Raw genomic sequence first — 19,564 nt, 5'->3', positions numbered from 1 at the left:
GGGGATTCGAACAGTCGACCTTCTGATCAGCAAGCCCTAGGCTCTGTGGTTTAACCCACAGTGCCAGGAAGCCCAAAATGACCAGATCTCTAGAGACTCGCTGCCTGTCTGTGGAGACAACAACTGAGCTAAATAGATCAGGTGTGTAGTGGTCTTGCAAAAGGCAAATTCCACGCTAGGGATCATTAGGAAAGGAAGTGAAAACAAAACTGTCCATATCACAATGACCTCGTGCAGATGCACAATGTATATTTCTGGTCGCCGTAGCTCAAAAAGGACATTGAAGAGTTTGGAAAAGGTTTGGAAAAGGGACAGCAAAACAATCAAGCGAGTGGAGCCCTGCAAGAAAAGGGTGCGGTGGTGGAGACGTTTAGAGGTTCACCGCTGTTGTTTTCTGCCTGTAACTGATTACTTCCCCCCCCCCCCCCCCGTTTAAATCGCGCTTCCTTTGCATTTCAGCGGAGGGGGTAGAAATAATTATGCCCTTAGTTCCATGGAATTCACAGCTTAGGCTAACATATGCAAACAATCGCCGAGGTTGCGTTAAATAGCAGGCAGGGAGACAGAGGAATGTGGCATTTGGCGGAACCGAATTGCAGCGGAACAGAAACAGCTGTGAGGAAGACAGGTCGAGGAGAAATCCCTTCATGAATGCACAGCATCCCCGACAGACGAACAACCTGATGCTGTTTAAATACCTCCCACAAATGGTAGCCACAGCAGGAAAGAGTATTCATTGAACAGGTAGCTCAGGGATCCCTTTTTGACAATGCAAAAGTAGACAACTTCTCGCTTCTCCAGATATTGCCCCACAAGTTGACAACTGGTACTTAGTCGCTGAAACAGAATTGGCTCAGTGTGCCCCAAACACTAAATAATAATAATAATAATAATAATAATAATAATAATAATAATAATAATAAATTACTTATACCCCGCCCATCTGGCCGGGTCTCCCCAGTCACTCTGGGCGGCTTCCAACAGGATATTAAAAACACATCAAACATTAGAAACTTCCCTAAAGAGGTCCGCCTTTAGATGTCTTCTCAAAGTTAGATAGTTGTTTATTTCCTTGACATCTGATGGGAGGGCACCACCACCAAGAAGGCCCTCTGCCTATTTCCCTGTAACCTCACTTCTCGCAGTGAGGGAACCGCCAGAAGGCCCTCGGAGCTGGACCTCAGTGTCTGGGCAGAACGATGGGGGAGGAGACGCTCCTTCAGGTCTACTGGGTCAAGGCTGCTTAGGGCTTTCAAGGTCAGCACGAACACTTTGAATTGTGCTCGGAAACGTACTGGGAGCCAATGGAGGTCTTTCAGGACAAGTGTTCTATGCATGCCCTCAGCCAGCCACTAGATCCTTTGTTGTTGTTTAGTCACTTAGTTGTGTCCGACTCTTCGTGACCCCCTGGACCAGAGCATGCCAGGCCCTCCTGTCTTCCACTGCCTCCCGCAGTTTGGTCAAACTCATGCTGGTAGCTTCGAACACTGTCCCACCATCTCGTCCTCTGTCGTCCCCTTCTCCTTGTGCGCTCCATCTTTCCCAACATCAGGGTCTTTTCCAGGGAGTCTTCTCTTCTCATGAAGTAGCCAAAGTCTTGGAGTCTCAGCTTCAGGATCTGTCATTGTAGTGAGCACTCAGGGCGGATTTCCTTCAGAATGGAGAGGTTTGATCTTCTTGCAGTCCATGGGACTCTCAAGAGTCTCCTCCAGCACCAGAATTCAAAAGCATCCATTCTTTGGCGATCAGCCTTCTTTATGGTCCAGCTCTCACTTCCATACATCACTACTGGGAAAACCATAGCTTTAACTATACGGACTTTGGTTACTTTCAGCCAAACTAGAGGGAGATGCTTCCTTCCAGCTTCCTCCTGCTCCTCAAGACCCAAGGCTGCTCCTGTAGAACTCAGGAGGGAAGAGGAGCGAGACCAAAGTAGAATGGCTTGGCCCTGCCTTGTACTTGGTTCTGGGTCCAGTCGCAAGGAGCACCAGCCACCACTCAGCGCATGGTTCAGGAACAACCATCTCAGTCAAGGAAAGCATGCGTGCTTGGGGGGAAATGCGGCCACAGTCTGCAGAACCGGGAGGGGAGGAGTAGGGCCTTGGAATAAACACGCTTCCCTAAACAAAGTTTTCTCGTGAAGCGGCTTGGCAGCGGTCCTCCGCTTCTCCAGAAGGCACTTGAGATTGCAATACAGTAAAAATTTATATGACTTAAGACACTCCACGGCGCCTGGCAGCGTCTCGAAAGAGCGAGCGGCCAGAGGAATTTGAGGAACAAGAGAGTGATCTATAGAGAGAGACAGATGGAACCTTGAAGCTGAGTTCAGGATCACAAAATCACAGAGCCTAGGGCTTGCCGATCAGAAGGTCGGCGGTTCGAATCCCCGCGATGAACGGGGTGAGCTCCCGTTGCTCAGTCCCTGCTCCTGCCAACATAGCAGTTCGAAAGCACACCAGCACAAGTAGATAAATAGGTACCGCTCTGGCGGGAAGGTAAACGACGTTTCCGTGCGCTGCTCTGGTTGGCCAGAAGCGGCTTAGTCCTGCTGGACACATGACCCAGAAGCTGTACGCCGGCTCCATTGGCCAATAAAGTGAGATGAGCGCCGCAGCCCCAGAATCATCCGTGACTGGACCTAACGGTCAATGGTCCCTTTGCCATTACCTTTAGGGACACGGGAAAGCCTAGGGCTTGCCAATCAGAAGGTTGGCGGTTCAAATTCCCACGACGGGGTCAGCTCCCATTGCTCAGTCCCAGCTCCTGCCAACCTAGCAGTTTGCTTGTCTGACTGGAACACCAATAATAAAAATAATAACAAGAACAACAACAACAACAACTTCGTTATTTATGGGTTGCTCCAGCCACTCTGGGCAGCTTCCAACATAGATGAAAACATAATAAAACATGGAACATTAAGAAGCCTCCCTATCCAGACGTCTTCTAAAGGTTGTATTGTGACTTATCTCCTTGGCTTGGGGGCGGGCAGTCACATAACTTCGTACCCTCCAACGTTTTTCCGATGAAAATAAGGACGCCCTAAGGAAAAGCGGGACGTTCCGGGATCAGATCAGAAACTGGGATGGCTTCTGTAAATCCGGGACTGTCCCTGGAAAACAGAGAGGCTTGGAGGGTCTGCTCTCTGTCTGGGGGCTGTCTAGCCCAAGCCTAGTTTAGAGACAAAAGTCTGCAGACACACACACTCCAGAGAAGCGGACACGGAGCAATGGATCCAAACTACAAGAAAGAAGATTCCACCTAAACATTAGGAAGAACTTCCTGACAGTAAGAGCTGTTTGACAGTGGAATTTGCTGCCAAGGAGTGTGGTGGAGTCTCCTTCTTTGGAGGTCTTTAAGCAGAGGCTTGACAACCATATGTCAGGAGTGCTCTGATGGTGTTTCCTGCTTGGCAGGGGGTTGGACTCGATGGCCCTTGTGGTCTCTTCCAACGCTATGATTCTATGATTCTAAGGACACGTGACTCCCCCCCCCAAAGGAATCCTGGGAACTGTAGTTTGCTCTGGGTGCTGGGAAATGTAGCTCTGTAGTGGGTAAACGTCAGGATCCAATCGTATGTATTTAAATGTAAAGTCTGAACCACGCCCATTCTATGTCCAGCTGTCCTTTGTCCACAACAAATTGTCGCTGTTTTTTTGTGTCGAATATGTGCTATACGGTCATTTATGGACCTCATAGGTATCTCAAGCCATTTGCCCATGTTGCAACCAGTCCATGCAGAATGTCGGCACCCTATATATAGAAAGGAGCAAACCAGTGATATTTTCAGGAGCAGGCTAGCAGGCGGGGCCCATGACTTACACCAGGCATAGGCAAACTCGGCCCTCCAGATGTTTTGGGACTACAACACCCATCATCCCTAGCTAGCAGGACCAGTGGTCGGGGATAATGGGAATTGTAGCCCCCAAACATCTGGAAGCCGAGTTTGCTTATGCCTGACTTACATCATAGGAGCCTGCACAACACAAAGCACTGTTGCTGTATGTAGGTCTTATATTATTGGTTTGCTTTTTATCTTATATTTTGGAAATGTACATCCAGTGTTTACTTTTCCTTTATTTTTTGGGGGGGGGCCCCAAGAGAGTGGGGCCCTGAGCTATAGCTTGTTTAGCTTATACGTAAATCCGGCACTGGTCTGAACACTGCCAAATAACACCAAGAAGGCAGATCTGAAAATACTTCCATGCTTCCCATCCACAATGAGCACATCAACAACAGACTGTGATATTGATGATGATGATGGTATATTTATTCCTTGTCTTTTTCCCAGACAAAGACTCAAGTCAGTTTACAGATGCAGAATACAAGTCGCCTTGTCAATCGTCCCCATTCCCAGGAGATGAAACGCATCTCTATATAAACCTTTGCAATTACCGTATTTTTCGCTCTATAAGACGCACCAGACCACAAGACGCACCTAGTTTTTGGAGGAGGAAAACAAGGGGGGAAATATTCTGAATCTCAGAAGCCAGAACAGCAAGAGGGATCGCTGCGCAGCGAAAGCAGCAATCCCTCTTGCTGTTCTGGCTTCTGGGATAGCTGCGCAGCCTGCATTCGCTCCCTAACACACACACACACATTTCCCCTTACTTTTTAGGAGGGAAAAAGTGAGTCTTATAGAGCAAAAAATACGGTATTTCTAAATGTGCACCTAGGCATACCGATTACAATGTGCAAGCTTCATGCTCTTGTCGCCAGCAAGTGAGGAAATCACACTGTATCCCAAAGCTAGATTTCGCTAAATAAATAAATTCCGAGTTTGCGATAGTCGGCTATGCAGTTTTGCTCCCGTAAGTAGAAGTTGGGCAGTTCTGGAAACGAGTTCATAGCTGATGCGAGCGGCTGATCTGATACTCATTTATGTATTCGTGAAAACGGAGGAATATCTTGTGCTCTCATTTACCTCCCCTGCACTAACTGTACAGGGAGAAAGCAGAGTTTTCTGGTTTACGCACTGTTGAAACATGTGCGTCGAGCCGTTATTTCACATGCAAAATTCTTCCCTGGGGATTTTAACTTTGCACATCCCTGTCAACACTGGGGAGATATGCTATTCATTAATTAGTGAATGAAGCAGTTGGTATATCAGTGTTCTTGGTATCCCCCTAACCCCTTTTAAAAAGCCAAATATTTAAATCTAGGGATAAATTCTTAGTCCCAGTTAGTTGAGTATTTGGCACTGCCCTACCCCTCTAACAAGAGATATGAAAACTATTCTCTATACAGCTTCTGAGAGCCCCCCAAATTTGTAAAGTTCGTTCACCGTAGGCTACATTAAGCCGCCCAGAAATAAATTCCCGACTCCGGTCCTGTGTTCAAAAAGTAGAATTTCCACTTTGCCCAAAAGCATGGCCCTGAGGAGGGAGGGAGTAGTGGACTGTGCTGCTTTCAAGGTTGCAAGTGGGGGGGGGAATGCTCAAATGCTTCCTGACATGTAAAATGCAAAAGAAAAAAAAGCTCCTTGTTTGACCGCAAGGAGAAAAACCTTGCCCTCTGCGTGCTGTGCTAGATTTCTGCTTGCGGGGCATTTTGCTTGGCTTTCATTTTAATATGGGGGAATGCTCAAAACTGTGGCTGGAGAAGGGATGGAGCCCAAGGGTAGGGAAACTATTTTGGATGCCAGGATTCAATCTTTGTCGTCTCTAGGGGGGACTGCAAATGACCCCCCTGTGTGAAACACCGGAGTGTAAATAAACCAATGTATAATTTCCTATTTCCCCCGCCACTCCATGCAGCCTGAAGGGGTATAAAGCCATTCTAATTCATCAGGATCCGACCACCTCATTCTGCTGCAGGGACAGATCTGATTTGAGATGGCACCGGGGGGAAAAGAGGAAATGTACACATCTTTTGTCACCCTCCCATATTTAAGAAACTTCTCCTATTGATCTGGTTGTTAAAATGATCTCAGCAAGTTGTCCTCAAACTCTGCATGTCCTCACATTTCCACCTCCCCCAGAAAGCAGGATTTCACCCTTCCTTCACAGCCCGGAAAACAATGGGAAGAACCCCCGTCCTCTTACCTTCGCAGTCCAGTCTCTCCGAAAATCATCCGTCAAAAAGCGTCCCCGAGAAAGCAGAGATCTCCGAAAGAATCAAAACCCACAAGGCCAGTCATCCTTGCAAAAACAAAACAAACAACCCACAAAAACACAAGGGGTGGGGTGGGGGGTGGGAACACAAATCACCTCAAAGGGCCCATCTCATCCAGAAAAGTCCAAAAATAATTCAGCGGCAACTCCAGAAAACCTCCACACCCGACTTTGGGTTAATCCTCCTTCTGAGCACCAACCGCCCTGCAAAACCTCATTCCGCTTTCTGCCTTCTGCCAAACCAGGGCAGCTCTGCTACCAAAACCCATCTTCTCGCTCCCTGGGGATCCAGACTTCGAGGGACATCGGAAACGGTCCGGGGACGACAGATTCCAGAAGTTTTTGTGGCTCTCGGCGGTGGAGGACGCTCCCTCTGCTGACCTGGGCCTTCCTCCTTCGCCTGGCCCCGAGGGAGAAGAGGTCCTCTGGGGGGAGGTCAAGCAGGTGGACTTCTGCACGTGGCTCTCCCCCTGGGCCAGGTGCGATCCTCGCCAGCGGAGCCTCCCCCTTTGGGCACCTGGCGAATCGGTCTCCCCCAGCTGGCTAATTCCCTGCCACTTCTTGCTGCCTCCCCCTGCGAGGAAGGTGGCGGTCTTCAGGCCTGCAAAGGTCACTTGGATGCCCTTTCCGAAGCGCTTCTCCCGGCCGCAGCTGGAGTCTCTTTGCGCTGGTGCGTCTGGTGTGCATAAACGCTGACTTTTCCTCCTCTTCCTAGCCAGCTGCCAGCCTCAACTCAGCAATCCTTTGGAGACGGAACAGCAGGGTTGCAGGGGGGGGGGGGAGAGAAAGCAAGCAAGGAGCACACATGCAGGGGGGGGGGAACCCCACACACCAAAAAAAACAAACCCAAGGCTTCTGGTTCTGTCACTTTTCAAGAAGTTATTTCCTTCCTCAGCAGCTATTTTCCTTCTCCTCTACTTTGCATTTTTCACATTCACCTTGGAGCTTCTCTGCTTTAGGGGGAACAGTGAAAGGGTTTGGCGGATCTGTTCCTGCCTTCCAACTCTTTTTCTGGGGGGGTTGAAAGGAGGGGGGCGGAGAAGGTGCAGTCCACAGAGCCGAATGCATGAGGGGAGGGGTTTCAGCAAGCCCCACCCTCCACCACCAAGGCTGAGGGTGTCAAATTTCCCCCCAGTGCCCAAAAGATTAAGTGTGTCTTTCCTGAGACGGTCGGAGCTGCGTCTCCCAAACCATGGGAAGAGAGAAGGATGAGAGGGCTGGAAAATCTAGATGTTTGGGGGGGGGGGGTAGGGGGTGTGGAGAGACGAGAGGAGCGATTTTATTTTAAGTACCAGGTGAGGACATTTTATTTGAAATAGCTCAGCGAGGATGTCATCCGGGCGTTTGCCGTTTAAGAGGCACTTTTTGTAGACATCATCGATTCGCATGCTGTCTTCCTCGCGGAGGCAAAAATGTGGAAGACGGCTCTCCGCCTCCTAGGAGCCTACAAAGTAAAATAAACAAACGAGACTGAGGGGGAGGGCATGGGGGGAAAACCAGGGGGTGGATGGATACAGATGAGGGCAGTCAAAATTTGGAGTGGTGATTTTCAGAAAGGAAGGCCACACAGGGAAGTCCGCAAATTGAAGAGTGATTTGTAGGAAGGCAGAAAGGAGAGAGTATTCTACAGAACCTGCTTGTTCTGCTCCACTTTTCTTTCATAGACTCATAGAATTGTAGAAAGGGACCCCAAGGGTCATCCAGACCAACCCCCTGTGATCCAGGAATCTTTTGCCCAGTGTGGGGCTGGAACCCACAGCCCTGAGATTAAGAGTCTTGCAACTCTGCCTGCTGAGCTGTCCCAGGAAGCCACAAGTGATTTGACCCTAGCATTGCATGGAGAGTTCCCCAGGTGGAAATAATGACACATTATGCAATTATTAAGGTTAATGTGCTTTTTAAAAAAGGCCACAACTTTATTGATTACAGGTGATGAGCAATATTGGCTTAGGCATTGGTCCTAACCGACTACAGTGGTGCCCCGCAAGACGAATGCCTCGCAAGACGGAAAACTCGCTAGACGAAAGAGTTTTCCGTTTTGGAGGTGCTTCGCAAAACGAATTTCCTACGGGCTTGCTTCGCAAGACGACAATGTCTTGCAAGTTCCTGCTGGGTTTTTTTCCTCCCCCCCTTTTCTAAGCCGCTAAGCCGCTTATCAGCTGATCCGATCAGCAGATAAACCGCTAAAAGCCGCTAAAAATAGCGCTAATACAGTGGTGCCTCGCAAGACGAAAAGAATCCGTTCTGTGATTCTCTTCGTCTAGCGGTTTTTTCGTCTTGCGAAGCAAGCCCATTGACGGATTAGCGGATTAGTGCTATTAGCGCTATTAGCGGCTTTTAGCGGCTTTTAGCAGCTTATCTGCTGATCAGATCAGCTGATAAGCGGCTTAGCGGCTTAGGAAAAGGGGTGGGAAAGGGGGGGAAAACCAGCAGGAACTTGCAAGACATTATTGTCTTGCGAAGCAAGCCCATAGGAAATTCGTTTTGCGAAGCACCTCCAAAATGGAAAACTCTTTCGTCTAGCGAGTTTTCCGTCTTGCGAGGCATTCGTCTTGCGGGGCACCACTGTAGCGCTAATCCGCTAATCCGTCAATGGGCTTGCTTCGCAAGATGAAAAAACCGCTAGACGAAGAGAATCACAGAACGGATTCTTTTCGTCTTGCGAGGCACCACTGTATATCCAACTCCAACCCGTCTGCTTGAAGTCCGGGAAGGGTTAACCACCAGTAGGGGGAGTCCTGCTGATGCACATCAACTAGGAACTCCCCCGGGGTCACCAATAGGGGGCGTGCCTTAGGCCCTCACCTCCCTAGGCTTCAGACAGAGCCACACACCCCGGAATCCTTTATCGGACTACCCTTCAATATGTGGGGCAGGTGATGGCGCTACCGCCCCTCTTTCATCTACAGAACAATACCAATGCCTAACCACCAATACAGTGGTACCTCGGGTTAAGTTCTTAATTTGTTCCGGAGGTCCGTGCTTAACCTGAAACTGTTCTTAACCTGAAGCACCACTTTAGCTAATGGGGCCTCCTGCTGCCACTGCGCCGCCGGAGCACGATTTCTGTTCTCATCCTGAAGCAAAGTTCTTAACCTGAAGCACTATTTCTGGGTTAGCGGAGTCTGTAACCTGAAGTGTATGTAACCCGAGGTACCACTGTACCCAGAAAGTTCTGACGATTTGCTACGAGGTAGGTGAAAGCCAAGTGGCTGGTGCCAAATTGCCAAGTGGAAAAATTCCTACCAGGCTCCTCGACCAACCGAGGTCCATAGCAAGGTCAAGGAACGAAAACCTTATAGGGTGGGGAAACAGGAACAGCTGGTGGGCAGCAAAGAGGGAGATCTCTGGCCGCGTCCTGCCTTTATAGGGCAAGCCACGCCCCCAAACCAGCTGATTGGCCGGCTAGGGGGTGATGCGGCCAGGAATCCCCCCAATCGTGCAGGGCTGGCCTCTACCCACCGCACGCATGGAGGGGCCGTGAAGCCCGCAACCCACCTCCTTCCTGAAGGTGGAAGTGGCTTTCTCACGCAGCCAATATTTGGAGATGCAACATTATGTCGTAAAAACAAAAAATGCAATATTCCTGGGCGTGTGCAGAGTGCCTTTCCTTCACGCCTGAGCAATTCTCGCGAAGGAAATGGTGATAGTTGCACAGCGTACATTCATCCTTACAATACGTGGAGACAAAAACAGCCATCCTTTGACATTCAGACTTCTCTGAATTTTGCAATCCAGTTCTCTGAGAAAACTGTGGAGAAGTGCAGGTGGCCCAGGGTTAAAGGGAACCTAAAGATTATAGCAGGGGAAGACTTCTTATTTTGAAATGTAAATTAGAAAATTTAATTTAAAAAATTATACACACACAGAGAGAGGGGGGGTACCTTGGTTCTCTTTTTTATAATATTTTTTATAATATTTTATTAGGTTTTATCAATAGAAAAGTTTAGAAAAAACAAACAACAAATGCAAAACAGATACAAAATACAAAAGCACAAAAATACAAACATTAAACACAAAAACCAGAAAAAAGAAAAAACACCAATAAAAGAAAAACAAAATTTCTCTCTTTCTTAATCTCTCCACTTTAGTTAACTTATTTTCCTGACTTCCTCACGTCTCCCATTTTTGTATCCCTTTTAAATTTGGTTCAGCAAATTCATAATCTATTTAGTTTATCTCTTATTAATCCCCTCATACTTTTTACCTTGTTGCCAGAGCCCCTTCAATTCATTTCAATGTCATCAGCATTCAAAAATTTTACAATGTTTCTGCAAATAAATTTTAAATTTCCTCCAATCTTCTTCCACCGACTCTTCTCCCTGGTCTCGGATTCTGCCAGTCATTTCCGCCATCTCCATATAGTCTATTAGTTGCATCTGCCATTCTTCCAAGGTGGGTAGGTCTTGTGTCTTCCAATGCTTTGCAATGAGAATTCTTGCTGCTGTTGTTGCATACATAAAAAAAGTTCTATCCTTCTTTAACACCAATTGGCCAACAATGCCCAGGAGAAAGGCTCTGGTTTCTTCGGGAAAGTATATTTAAATACCTTTTTCAGTTCATTATATATCATTTCCCAGAAAGCCTTAATCCTTGGGCACGTCTTGGTTCTCAAGCTTAATCCAGTCCGGAAGTCCATTCCAAAACAAAAACCAAGGCAGGCTTTCCCATAGAAAGTAATGCAGAATGTATTAATCGGTTCCAGACTTTTAAAACCAACCCCTAAAACAGCAATTTACCATGATGATAGTCATTGTTTGGATGGGGGAAGAAGAAGAAGAAGAAGAAGAAGAAGAAGAAGAAGAAGAAGAAGAAGAAGAAGAAGAAGAAGAAGAAGAAGAAGAAGAAGAAACAGTTGCCTGCCAGGCTCTGACCACTGTGCTTTTCAAAGCTTTGAATTTGAGGACTTAATTTTGGGGTTATCTATATATCTATATCCTGGAATGTGGGTGGCGCTGTGGGTTAAAGCACAGAAGGTCGGTGGTTTGAATCCCTGTGATGGGGTGAGCTCCCATTGCTCGGTCCCTGCTCCTGCCAACCTAGCAGTTCAAAAGCACGTCAAAGTGCAAGTAGATAAATAGGTACCACTCCGGCGGGAAGGTAAACGGCGTTTCCGTGCGCTGCTCTGGTTCGCCAGAAGCGGCTTAGTCCTGCTGGCCACATGACCCGGAAGCTGTACGCCGGATCCCTCGGCCAATAAAGCGAGACGAGCGCCACAACCCCAGAGTCGGCCACGACTGGACCTAATGGTCAGGGGTCCCTTTACCTTTACTTTTATATATCTATATATAGGAATATATATATATGGCGGTCCACCTATCTGTATGTGATGGATCCCCTGCCTCTGAAAACAGCTAGATTGGAAGGCAGGTACAATGGAGGAGGTCCATATCTGCAGGTAATGGTAAAAAGGTAAAGGACCCCTGGACGGTTAAGTCCAGCCAAAGGTGACTATGGGGTTGCGGTGCTCGTCTCGCTTTCGGGCTGAGGGAGCCAGCGTTTATCCACAGACAGCTTTCCGGGTCATGTGGCCAGCAGAACTAAATGACTTCTGGCGCAACGGGACACCGTGACGGAAACCAGAGCGCACGGAAACGCCGTTTACCTTCCCGCCGCAGCGGTACCTATTTATCTACTTGCACTGGTGTGCTTTCGAACTGCTAGGTTGGCAGGAGATGGGACGGAGCAATGGGAGCTCACTCTGTCGTGGGGATTCGAACCGCCGACCTTCCGATCGGCAAGCCCAAGAGGTTCAGAGGTTTAGACCACAGCGAGGCCCGCATCAATATCTGCAGCAGCACCATGTCTCCCTAGAGCACTGGACCAGCCATGACCCAATGTTTCAGCATTCTGGGTTCCTCTGCTTTAGTCTGAATGCTCCAAAGTTGTGTCTTTCTTGCACTGCTGAAAGGTTGGATCGCAGTCACGTAACCCATTCGGCACACCCACACCAGACAGTTAAAGCCGATGTGAAACTCGTGGCTTTGCTCCAACGGCCGTAGGAACTGTTTGCCAAGGGTGCTGGGGTGGTAGCTCTGCGAAGAAGAAGAAAACTACAGTTCCCATGATCCTTTAGGGGCAAGCCATGTGCATTCAATGTGCTTTACATATATCGAGTGGGTGCGGCTTGTGCTGCATGTTAACATCATTTTTTTATGTCTGGCTGTTATTAGGGGTTTTATGGTTGTAATTGTGTTTTATGACATTTTAGCTGGAGAGCTTTTTAACCTTAACGGAGGCCCGTTTCACATAAATTTAGACAAGAAGCCACGACTACAAAACGAAATGGCAGGGAACCCAGAAGATAGCAGGCTCCCATGCCAGAAAATCACAAGGCTGACTGTGGAAGAGGGACCTACCAGTTTTGGTTTTCGTCCGTTTCTCTTTTTCCAAACTTCTTTTTCATGTGTTTTTTAAAATCCTGGGCTTTGAAGAAGCGCGAACTCAGGGCGAAAAGGGGGAACGTGCTAAGAAGAAGGCACGCTTGGCAAACCCTCACCATGACCAACTCCCGCCCAGAAACCTATGTCCACACTGTGGACGGACGTGTGGATCCAGAATTGGCCTCCGCGGGACACCGTGACGGAAACCAGAGCACACGGAGACTCCGTTTACCTTCCTGCCACAGCTGTACCTATTCATCTACTTGCGCTGGTGTGCTTTCGAACTGCTAGGTTGGCGGGAGCTGGGACTGAGCAACGGGAGCTCACCGTGTTGTGCGGGTTCGAACCGCCAACCTTCCGATCGGCAAGCCCAAGAGGCTCGGTGGCTAAATTTATCCCTCCCTTCCTACTGTGGAAGGACTCCACTTCATAAATCCAGTGCTTTGCTCAAAGCAACAGAGGTCTGGTGCACTTTGCAACGCAGGCAGCCTTCCCTTCTGCAACAGGAAGGTGGAGGGGTGATGGGAATAGAATGACAACAGATTCCGAACCAGCAAGCTGTGTCTAGTTATCTCCCCGCTGCCCTCACATCCTGTCAGCCTCCTCTCAGAGGAGGGTTCTTGGATCATCCCGGCTTTTCTGCGGCTTCCACCTAAGGCCCCTTTAATACCTCAGTATCACCTCGGGGGACGCCCAGCCCGAGCCCGAGTCATCAGCAGTAAAACAAATTCCGGCTTGCAAACCAGATGTCAGGGAAAGAGGAGAAGCCATCCATCAGCCATCAGCCCCCAAGGCAAAGGTGGGGACCCGGGCGCGTGGGGCGGGGGTTGCGAGGCGCAGAGAGGTCAGGGTGCGACTCACATGCCGATGGCTGGTGGAGTCATGCCCATTAGGGCCTCATCAAACCTAAATCTGGCCCTGAGCTACTGAAGGTAACGGGGTCCTTTATATGTCCAGCTGTCCTTTGTCAACAACAAATTGCCGCTGTTTTTTGTGTTGAACATATGCTATATGGTAATTTATGGACCTAATAGGTATCTGTGGGATGTGGGGGGCGCTGTGGGTTAAACCACTGTGCCGCTTGGGCTTGCCGATCTAAAGGTCGGCGGTTCAAATCCCCGCGACGGGGTGAGCTCCCGTTGCTCGGTCCCTGCTCCTGCCAACCTAGCAGTTCGAAAGCAAACCAGTGCAAACAGATAAATAGGTACCACTGTGGCGGGAAGGTAAACGGCATTTCAATGTGCTGCTCTGCTTCGCCAGAAGTGGCTTAGTCATGCTGGCCACATACCCGGAAGCTGTGCGCTGGCTCCCTCAGCCAGTAAAGCGAGATGAGCGCCGCAACCCCAGAGTCGGCCACGACTGGACCTAATGGTCAGGGGTCCCTTTACCTTTACCTTTTATGTGTTAATTTATGGACCGAATAGGTACAGTCATAGCTTGCTGCAGGTTGAGCATTTTTGGGTTGCAAACCGCACCTAACCCGGAAGTTCCGGGTTTCGGCACTCGGGCATGTGCAGAAGCGCAAAATGATGTCATGCTCATGCGTAGAAGCGCCAAATCAATGCGGCACTTCAGGCTGTGAATGCTGTGGGTTGCAAACGTGCCTCCCGCATGGATCATGTTCGCAACCAGAGGTATGACTGTATCTGTGGGACGCGGGTAGTGCTGTGGGTTAAACCACAGAGCCTAGGACTTGCCAATCAGAAGGTCAGTGGTTCGAATCCCCATGACGGGGTGAGCTCCCATTGCTCAGTCCCAGCTTCTGCCAACCTAGCAGTTCAAAAGCACGTCAAAGTGCAAGTAGATAAATAGGTACCACTTCGGCGGGAAGGTAAACGGTGTTTCCATGCGCTGCTCTGGTTTCGCCAGAAGCGGCTTAGTTCTGCTGGCCACAAGACCTGGAAAAACAGTCTGTGGAAGTGGACAAACGCCAGCTCCCTCGGCCTGTAAAGCGAGATGAGGGCTGCAAACCCAGAGTCATTCGCAACTGGACTTAATTGTCAGGGGTCCCTTTACCTTTAATAGGTATCCATGGTATGATTATTTCCCACCTAGTCATTTTGACACCTTGGGCACCCTATTTGCGAAATTTAGCAATTCCAAAATACAGATGTGCTCTCACTCTCGCAAGATTGAAAAGACTGCCTTCGGCTGGACTTGAGGGTCAGTTTCAGAAAATTCCACTAGAAAAACGGTTATGTCCCTGTGGAGATGGCAGTATTGAGTCAGTGGCCAGTATGTTTCTGGCTTGAACGCTTTATAAAGATTTGAGGAGTGATGTTATTACCCATGCTGGGTCGCTCAACCTTTGCTACTTTGCAGAACAAGATGATCAAGTGACAGCAAAAACTGCAAGGTTTTTAGTGGAGGCAATTAGTATAAGATCTATTATTTGATTATTGATGTAAACACCCAGAATGTATTTCCTATAGTTAAGTTTTTAACTATCTTCAGTGCATTTCATTTCATTTTATTTTATTGCTATGGCTAGTGGGATCACTGCAGATGGTGACAGCAGTCACGAAATTAAAAGACACCTGCTCCTTGGGAGAAAGGCGATGACAAGCCTAGACAGCATCTTAAAAAGCAGAGACACCACCTTGCCAACAAAGGTCCGTATAGTTAAAGCCATGGTTTTCCCAGTACTGATGTATGGAAGTGAGAGCTGGACCATCAAGAAAGCTGATCGCCAAAGAATGGATGCTTTTGAATTATGGTCTGGAGGAGACTCTTGAGAGTCCCATGGACTGCAAGAAGATCAAAACTCTCCATTCTGAAGGAAACCAGCCCTGAGTGCTCCCTGGAAGGACAGATCCTGAAGCTGAGGCTCCAAGACTTTGGCCACCTCATGAGAAGAGAAGACTCCCTGGAAAAGACCCTGATGCTGGGAAAAATGGAGGGCACAAGGAGAAGGGGACGACAGAGGACGAGATGGTGGGACAGTGTTCTTGAAGCTACCAGCATGAGTTTGACCAAACTGCGGGAGGCAGTGGAAGACAGGAGTGCCTGGTGTGCTCTGGTCCAGGGGGTCACGAAGAGGCGGACACGACTAAACGACTCAACAACAACAACAGTGGCTGATGCAAATAAAGATTCTATCTTCTAACCATCTGTTCTGAACATGGGACAACGAAGCAAATATCAATGATTTCCACTCCCCTTTCTGTTTTCGCCAGGATGTTCTGCCATCTTTCCATCGAGCTAAATTCTGCTCAGGAGAAACCCACTGAAATTAACAAATTTATCATAGCCTTGTCCATTAATTCAGTGGGTCTGTGCTGAGCAGGGCTGGTATTAGATACAATTCCCAGTTCTTGGTCAGTAAAGTGGGCCAAGCACGACATTCGCTCATCTACTCGTTCCAAAACGAGTTCAGCCAGATGGTTAAAATTAAAATTTAATGTGACATTTGTTTTCTGTAAGCAAGTATTTCAACCAAACTGTTCCCTTTTCAGAGAAAATGGTGGCAGGGGAGGCGGGGGCTGGGGGCGGAATAAAAATAGAATGCAGGCCTTGCCTCAGGGTGACATTTTCCTGCATGAAGAACCCTCAACCCTGATTGGAACTTGCGAAAATTGGGTATTTCCATAGGGGACAACATTAAGAAAGGGGTCAGTATCTTTCTGGCAATATAATGCCATTATAAAAATCTATAGTGTAACTGCACTAGGGATATCGTGCTCAACCAGAAATCATAGAACTGTAAAGTTGGATGCCTCCTGAGATATCGTCACAAAAATTGCCATGAGGGTTTCTGAGGCGCAAGAGGTGGATGATATATCCCTGCTTGGATACTGAGCACCATTTAGACTCAAGATAGCAGACTAAAATGTAACTTTGCCTGGTTTTTTGGGGCATCGGTTGAGACGCGTGTTGAGATATCATCACCAAACTTGGCGCACAACTTCCTGAGGTAGCGGCGGCCATTTTACCGACCTTTGCCTGCCAGCTGCCATTTTGACTCGAGACGCTGAACCGAACCACAGCTGTGGTGTAACTTTGCCTGGTTTTTTGGCCTCGGTTCGGCTGCCTCTCAAGATGCCGTCGCCAAAACCCGCACTGGGGGTCCCAAGATGGGGGTGACAAGTCAACGTTTGGACTCTGGGGGGCCATTTGGAATCAAGGTGGCAGACCGAAGCGTGACTTTGGCATGATTCTGACCGGTTGGGTACGATGAACCCAAGCTGTGGCGATGAGGGCACTTCTGGAGATAACCACCGCCCAGTTTGAGGTGACTTCACCCAGTCCAAACTGGGTACAAACTGTGCTTTCACGGTCCGGTTCATGGACGATCGAAGTCCCAGCAGGGGACGTCAGGACCGGGGGCAAGATGGTGGAGTGGGAGCAGGAACAGGGGTCCAGAAGCCAGAAGTCAGGAAGCCAAGGGTCCGAAGGTCAGAGAGCCAGGAGTCAAAAAGCCAAGGATCCGAGGGTCAGGAAGCAAGGAGTCACGAAGTCAGGGGTCTGAGGGCCAAGAAGCGAGGAGTCACGAAGTCAGGGGTCCGAGGAGCAAGAAGCAAGGAGTCACGAAGCCAGGGGTCTGAGGATCAAGAAGCAAGGAGTCACGAAGTCAGGGGTCCGAGGAGCAAGAAGCAAGGAGTCACGAAGTCAGGGGTCCGAGGATCAAGAAGCAAGGAGTCACGAAGCCAGGGGTCCGAGGAGCAAGAAGCAAGGAGTCACGAAGTCAGGGGTCCGAGGAGCAAGAAATCAAGGAGCCAGTGTGGTGTAGTGGTTAAGAGCGGTAGATTCGTAATCTGGGGAACCGGGTTCGCTTCCCCGCTCCTCCACCTGCAGCTGCTGGGTGACCTTGGGCCAGTCACACTTCTCTGAAGTCTCTCAGCCCCACGCACCTCACAGAGTGTTTGTTGTGGGGGAGGAAGGGAAAGGAGAATGTTAGCCGCTTTGAGACTCCTTAAAGGGAGTGAAAGGCGGGATATCAAATCCAAACTCTTCTTCTTCTTCTTCAAACACAGCAAGGCAGGGAACGTGTTGCTGTGGCAAAGAGCCAAAGGGAAATGCTGACCTTATATCCCTTCCCGGCTCTTGCCACCAGGTCCAGCGAGTTACCAAGCGGCCTCACCTGTGCAGCCATGCCTTGCCTCTTCAGAACAAACTTAGGAAGGCCCCAGTCCTGCAGAGTCCTACTGGTCACAGGGCCTGGCTCCTGCACGCACTCCTGACACGATTTGAGTGCTACGCTTCCGATTTGAGTGCCTCTCTTCCTTTCTGAGTGGCACACTTCCATATTGAGTGCTATACTAAGGTCTGTCTGTTTTTGCTATTTGTTTTGCGTTTTGTTTTTGAGGCTCAGTTGTTTTTGTGACTGTGTAGAACCCAGTTCAGCTACGGATTGATTCGACTGTGTGCCTGCGGAAGCGGATAAAAGCTGCAAAGCCACTTTAGACAGCACAGGTAGGGGGGGGAAATACATTTTCATTTTTAACAATACTGTTTTATTGATTTTACAGTGCCGTACATTGTTCATTGCTTTGGTTTTATGGATCAAAGGTCTCGTTAGATAGTAAAAATCATGTTAAATTGCTGTTTCAGGGGTTGGTTTTAAAATTCTGGAACGGATTAATCCATTTTGCATTGCTTTCTATGGGAAAGAGCGCCTTGGTTTTGGAACGCTTTGGTTTTGGAACCGACTTCTGGAACAGATTAAGTTTGAGAACCAAGGTACCACTGTATTGAAACCTACAGGGGCAACAAGTATTGTTCCCGAAAGCGTTAAGTCCTCCCTGGAGTCCGGCCACTATTCGCCCCCCAAAATAGCCCGTACCACGTGACCTCCCTGTAAATCTAAGGGTTGTACGAAGAAGAGAAATCTCAGTGCTTTTTTGCGACTCTGGTTTGAAACACCGGCGCTGTGTATATTTTTCATAGGATTTAAATTCCTTGACATCAGCCTTTATATAGCTGACCTGGATTTAGGATTATTATGATTAATATGGCATGTTTCCCCGTGGTACAGTTTTGACCATTTAAAGCGTCTTCTGGCTTTGGAAAGGTGTGGGGTCAGGAGAAGGTTTGTCCTGGCTGGACTCCCCAACTTGCTTTCTCCTGGGGCAGGGCAGGGGTGAGAGCAAGGGGCAGGATTTTGCCCAAGGGCTGTGCGCTGATGGCTCCAGCAAAGTGTACAGTGGTGCCTCGCAAGACGAAAAGAATCCGTTCTGTGATTCTCTTCGTCTAGCGGTTTTTTCGTCTTGCGAAGCAAGCCCATTGACGGATTAGCGGATTAGCGCTATTAGCGGCTTTTAGCGGCTTTTAGCGGCTTATCTGCTGATCAGATCAGCTGATAAGCGGCTTAGCGGCTTAGAAAAAAGGGGGGAAGGGAAAAAAACCAGCAGGAACTCGGAAGACATTGTCGTCTTGCGAAGCAAGCCCATAGGAAATTCGCTTTGCGAAGCACCTCCAAAACGGAAAACTCTTTCGTCTAGCGAGTTTTCCGTCTTGCGAGGCATTCGTCTTGCGGGGCACCACTGTATTTCATCACAAAAGAAAGGCACACAGTTCTACATAGGCTCCCCAGTTGGGTCTGACAAATTTTTAGACTTAAGATCGTAAGACCAGCTTGCTCAATCAGGCCAGTGGTCCACGTAGTCGGGTGTGGCCCATTCCATTTTGCCGCCTGAGGTAAAATGGGAAATTACAGTCCTGCCATTGAAAATAGGGACATCCTATTCCATATTTTCCAACATTTCCCTGATGAAAATAGGGATGTCTTATTCTATCCCTTCCAACATTTCTCCAATGAAAATTTGTTGTTGTTTAGTCGTTTAGTCGTGTCTGCCTCTTCGTGACCCCCTGGACCAGAGCACGCCAGGCCCTCCTGTCTTCCACTGCCTCCCGCAGTTTGGTCAAACTCATGCTGGCAGCTTCGAGAACACTATCCAACCATCTTGTCCTCTGTTGTCCCCTTCTCCTTGCGCCCTCCATCTTTCCCAACATCAGGGTCTTTTCCAGGGAGTCTTCTCTTCTCATGAGGCGGCCAAAGTCTTGGAGCCTCAGCTTCAGGATCTGTCCTTCCAGTGAGCACTCAGGGCTAATTTCCTTCCGAATGGAGAGGTT

At 48.8% G+C, this 19,564-nt stretch overlaps 1 protein-coding gene across 3 annotated transcripts in view; it reads right to left on the bottom strand.

The window, feature by feature from the left end:
* The window catches only part of NRTN (neurturin), a 62,964-nt gene extending 55,861 nt beyond the window's left edge, over nt 1–7,103 (bottom strand). For 2 of the 3 annotated variants that reach the window (XM_081178076.1, XM_081178078.1), the window contains exon 1: nt 6,042–7,103. Coding sequence is in view for 1 of the 3 variants with exons in the window: in XM_081178078.1 (XP_081034204.1) it covers nt 6,042–6,070 (29 nt within the window). In the remaining 2 variants the exon portion in view is untranslated. The remainder of the gene's footprint in view (nt 1–6,041) is intronic. The other variant, XM_081178077.1, reaches the window with a different exon arrangement.
* Between the last annotated feature and the right edge of the window lie 12,461 nt (nt 7,104–19,564).

This window comes from Podarcis bocagei (assembly GCF_964188305.1).
Source record: "Podarcis bocagei genome assembly, chromosome: 18".
Lineage (NCBI taxonomy): Eukaryota > Metazoa > Chordata > Lepidosauria > Squamata > Lacertidae > Podarcis > Podarcis bocagei.
Note: the sequence above shows the minus strand (reverse complement) of the source record. Positions and strands in the feature narration are given on the sequence as shown.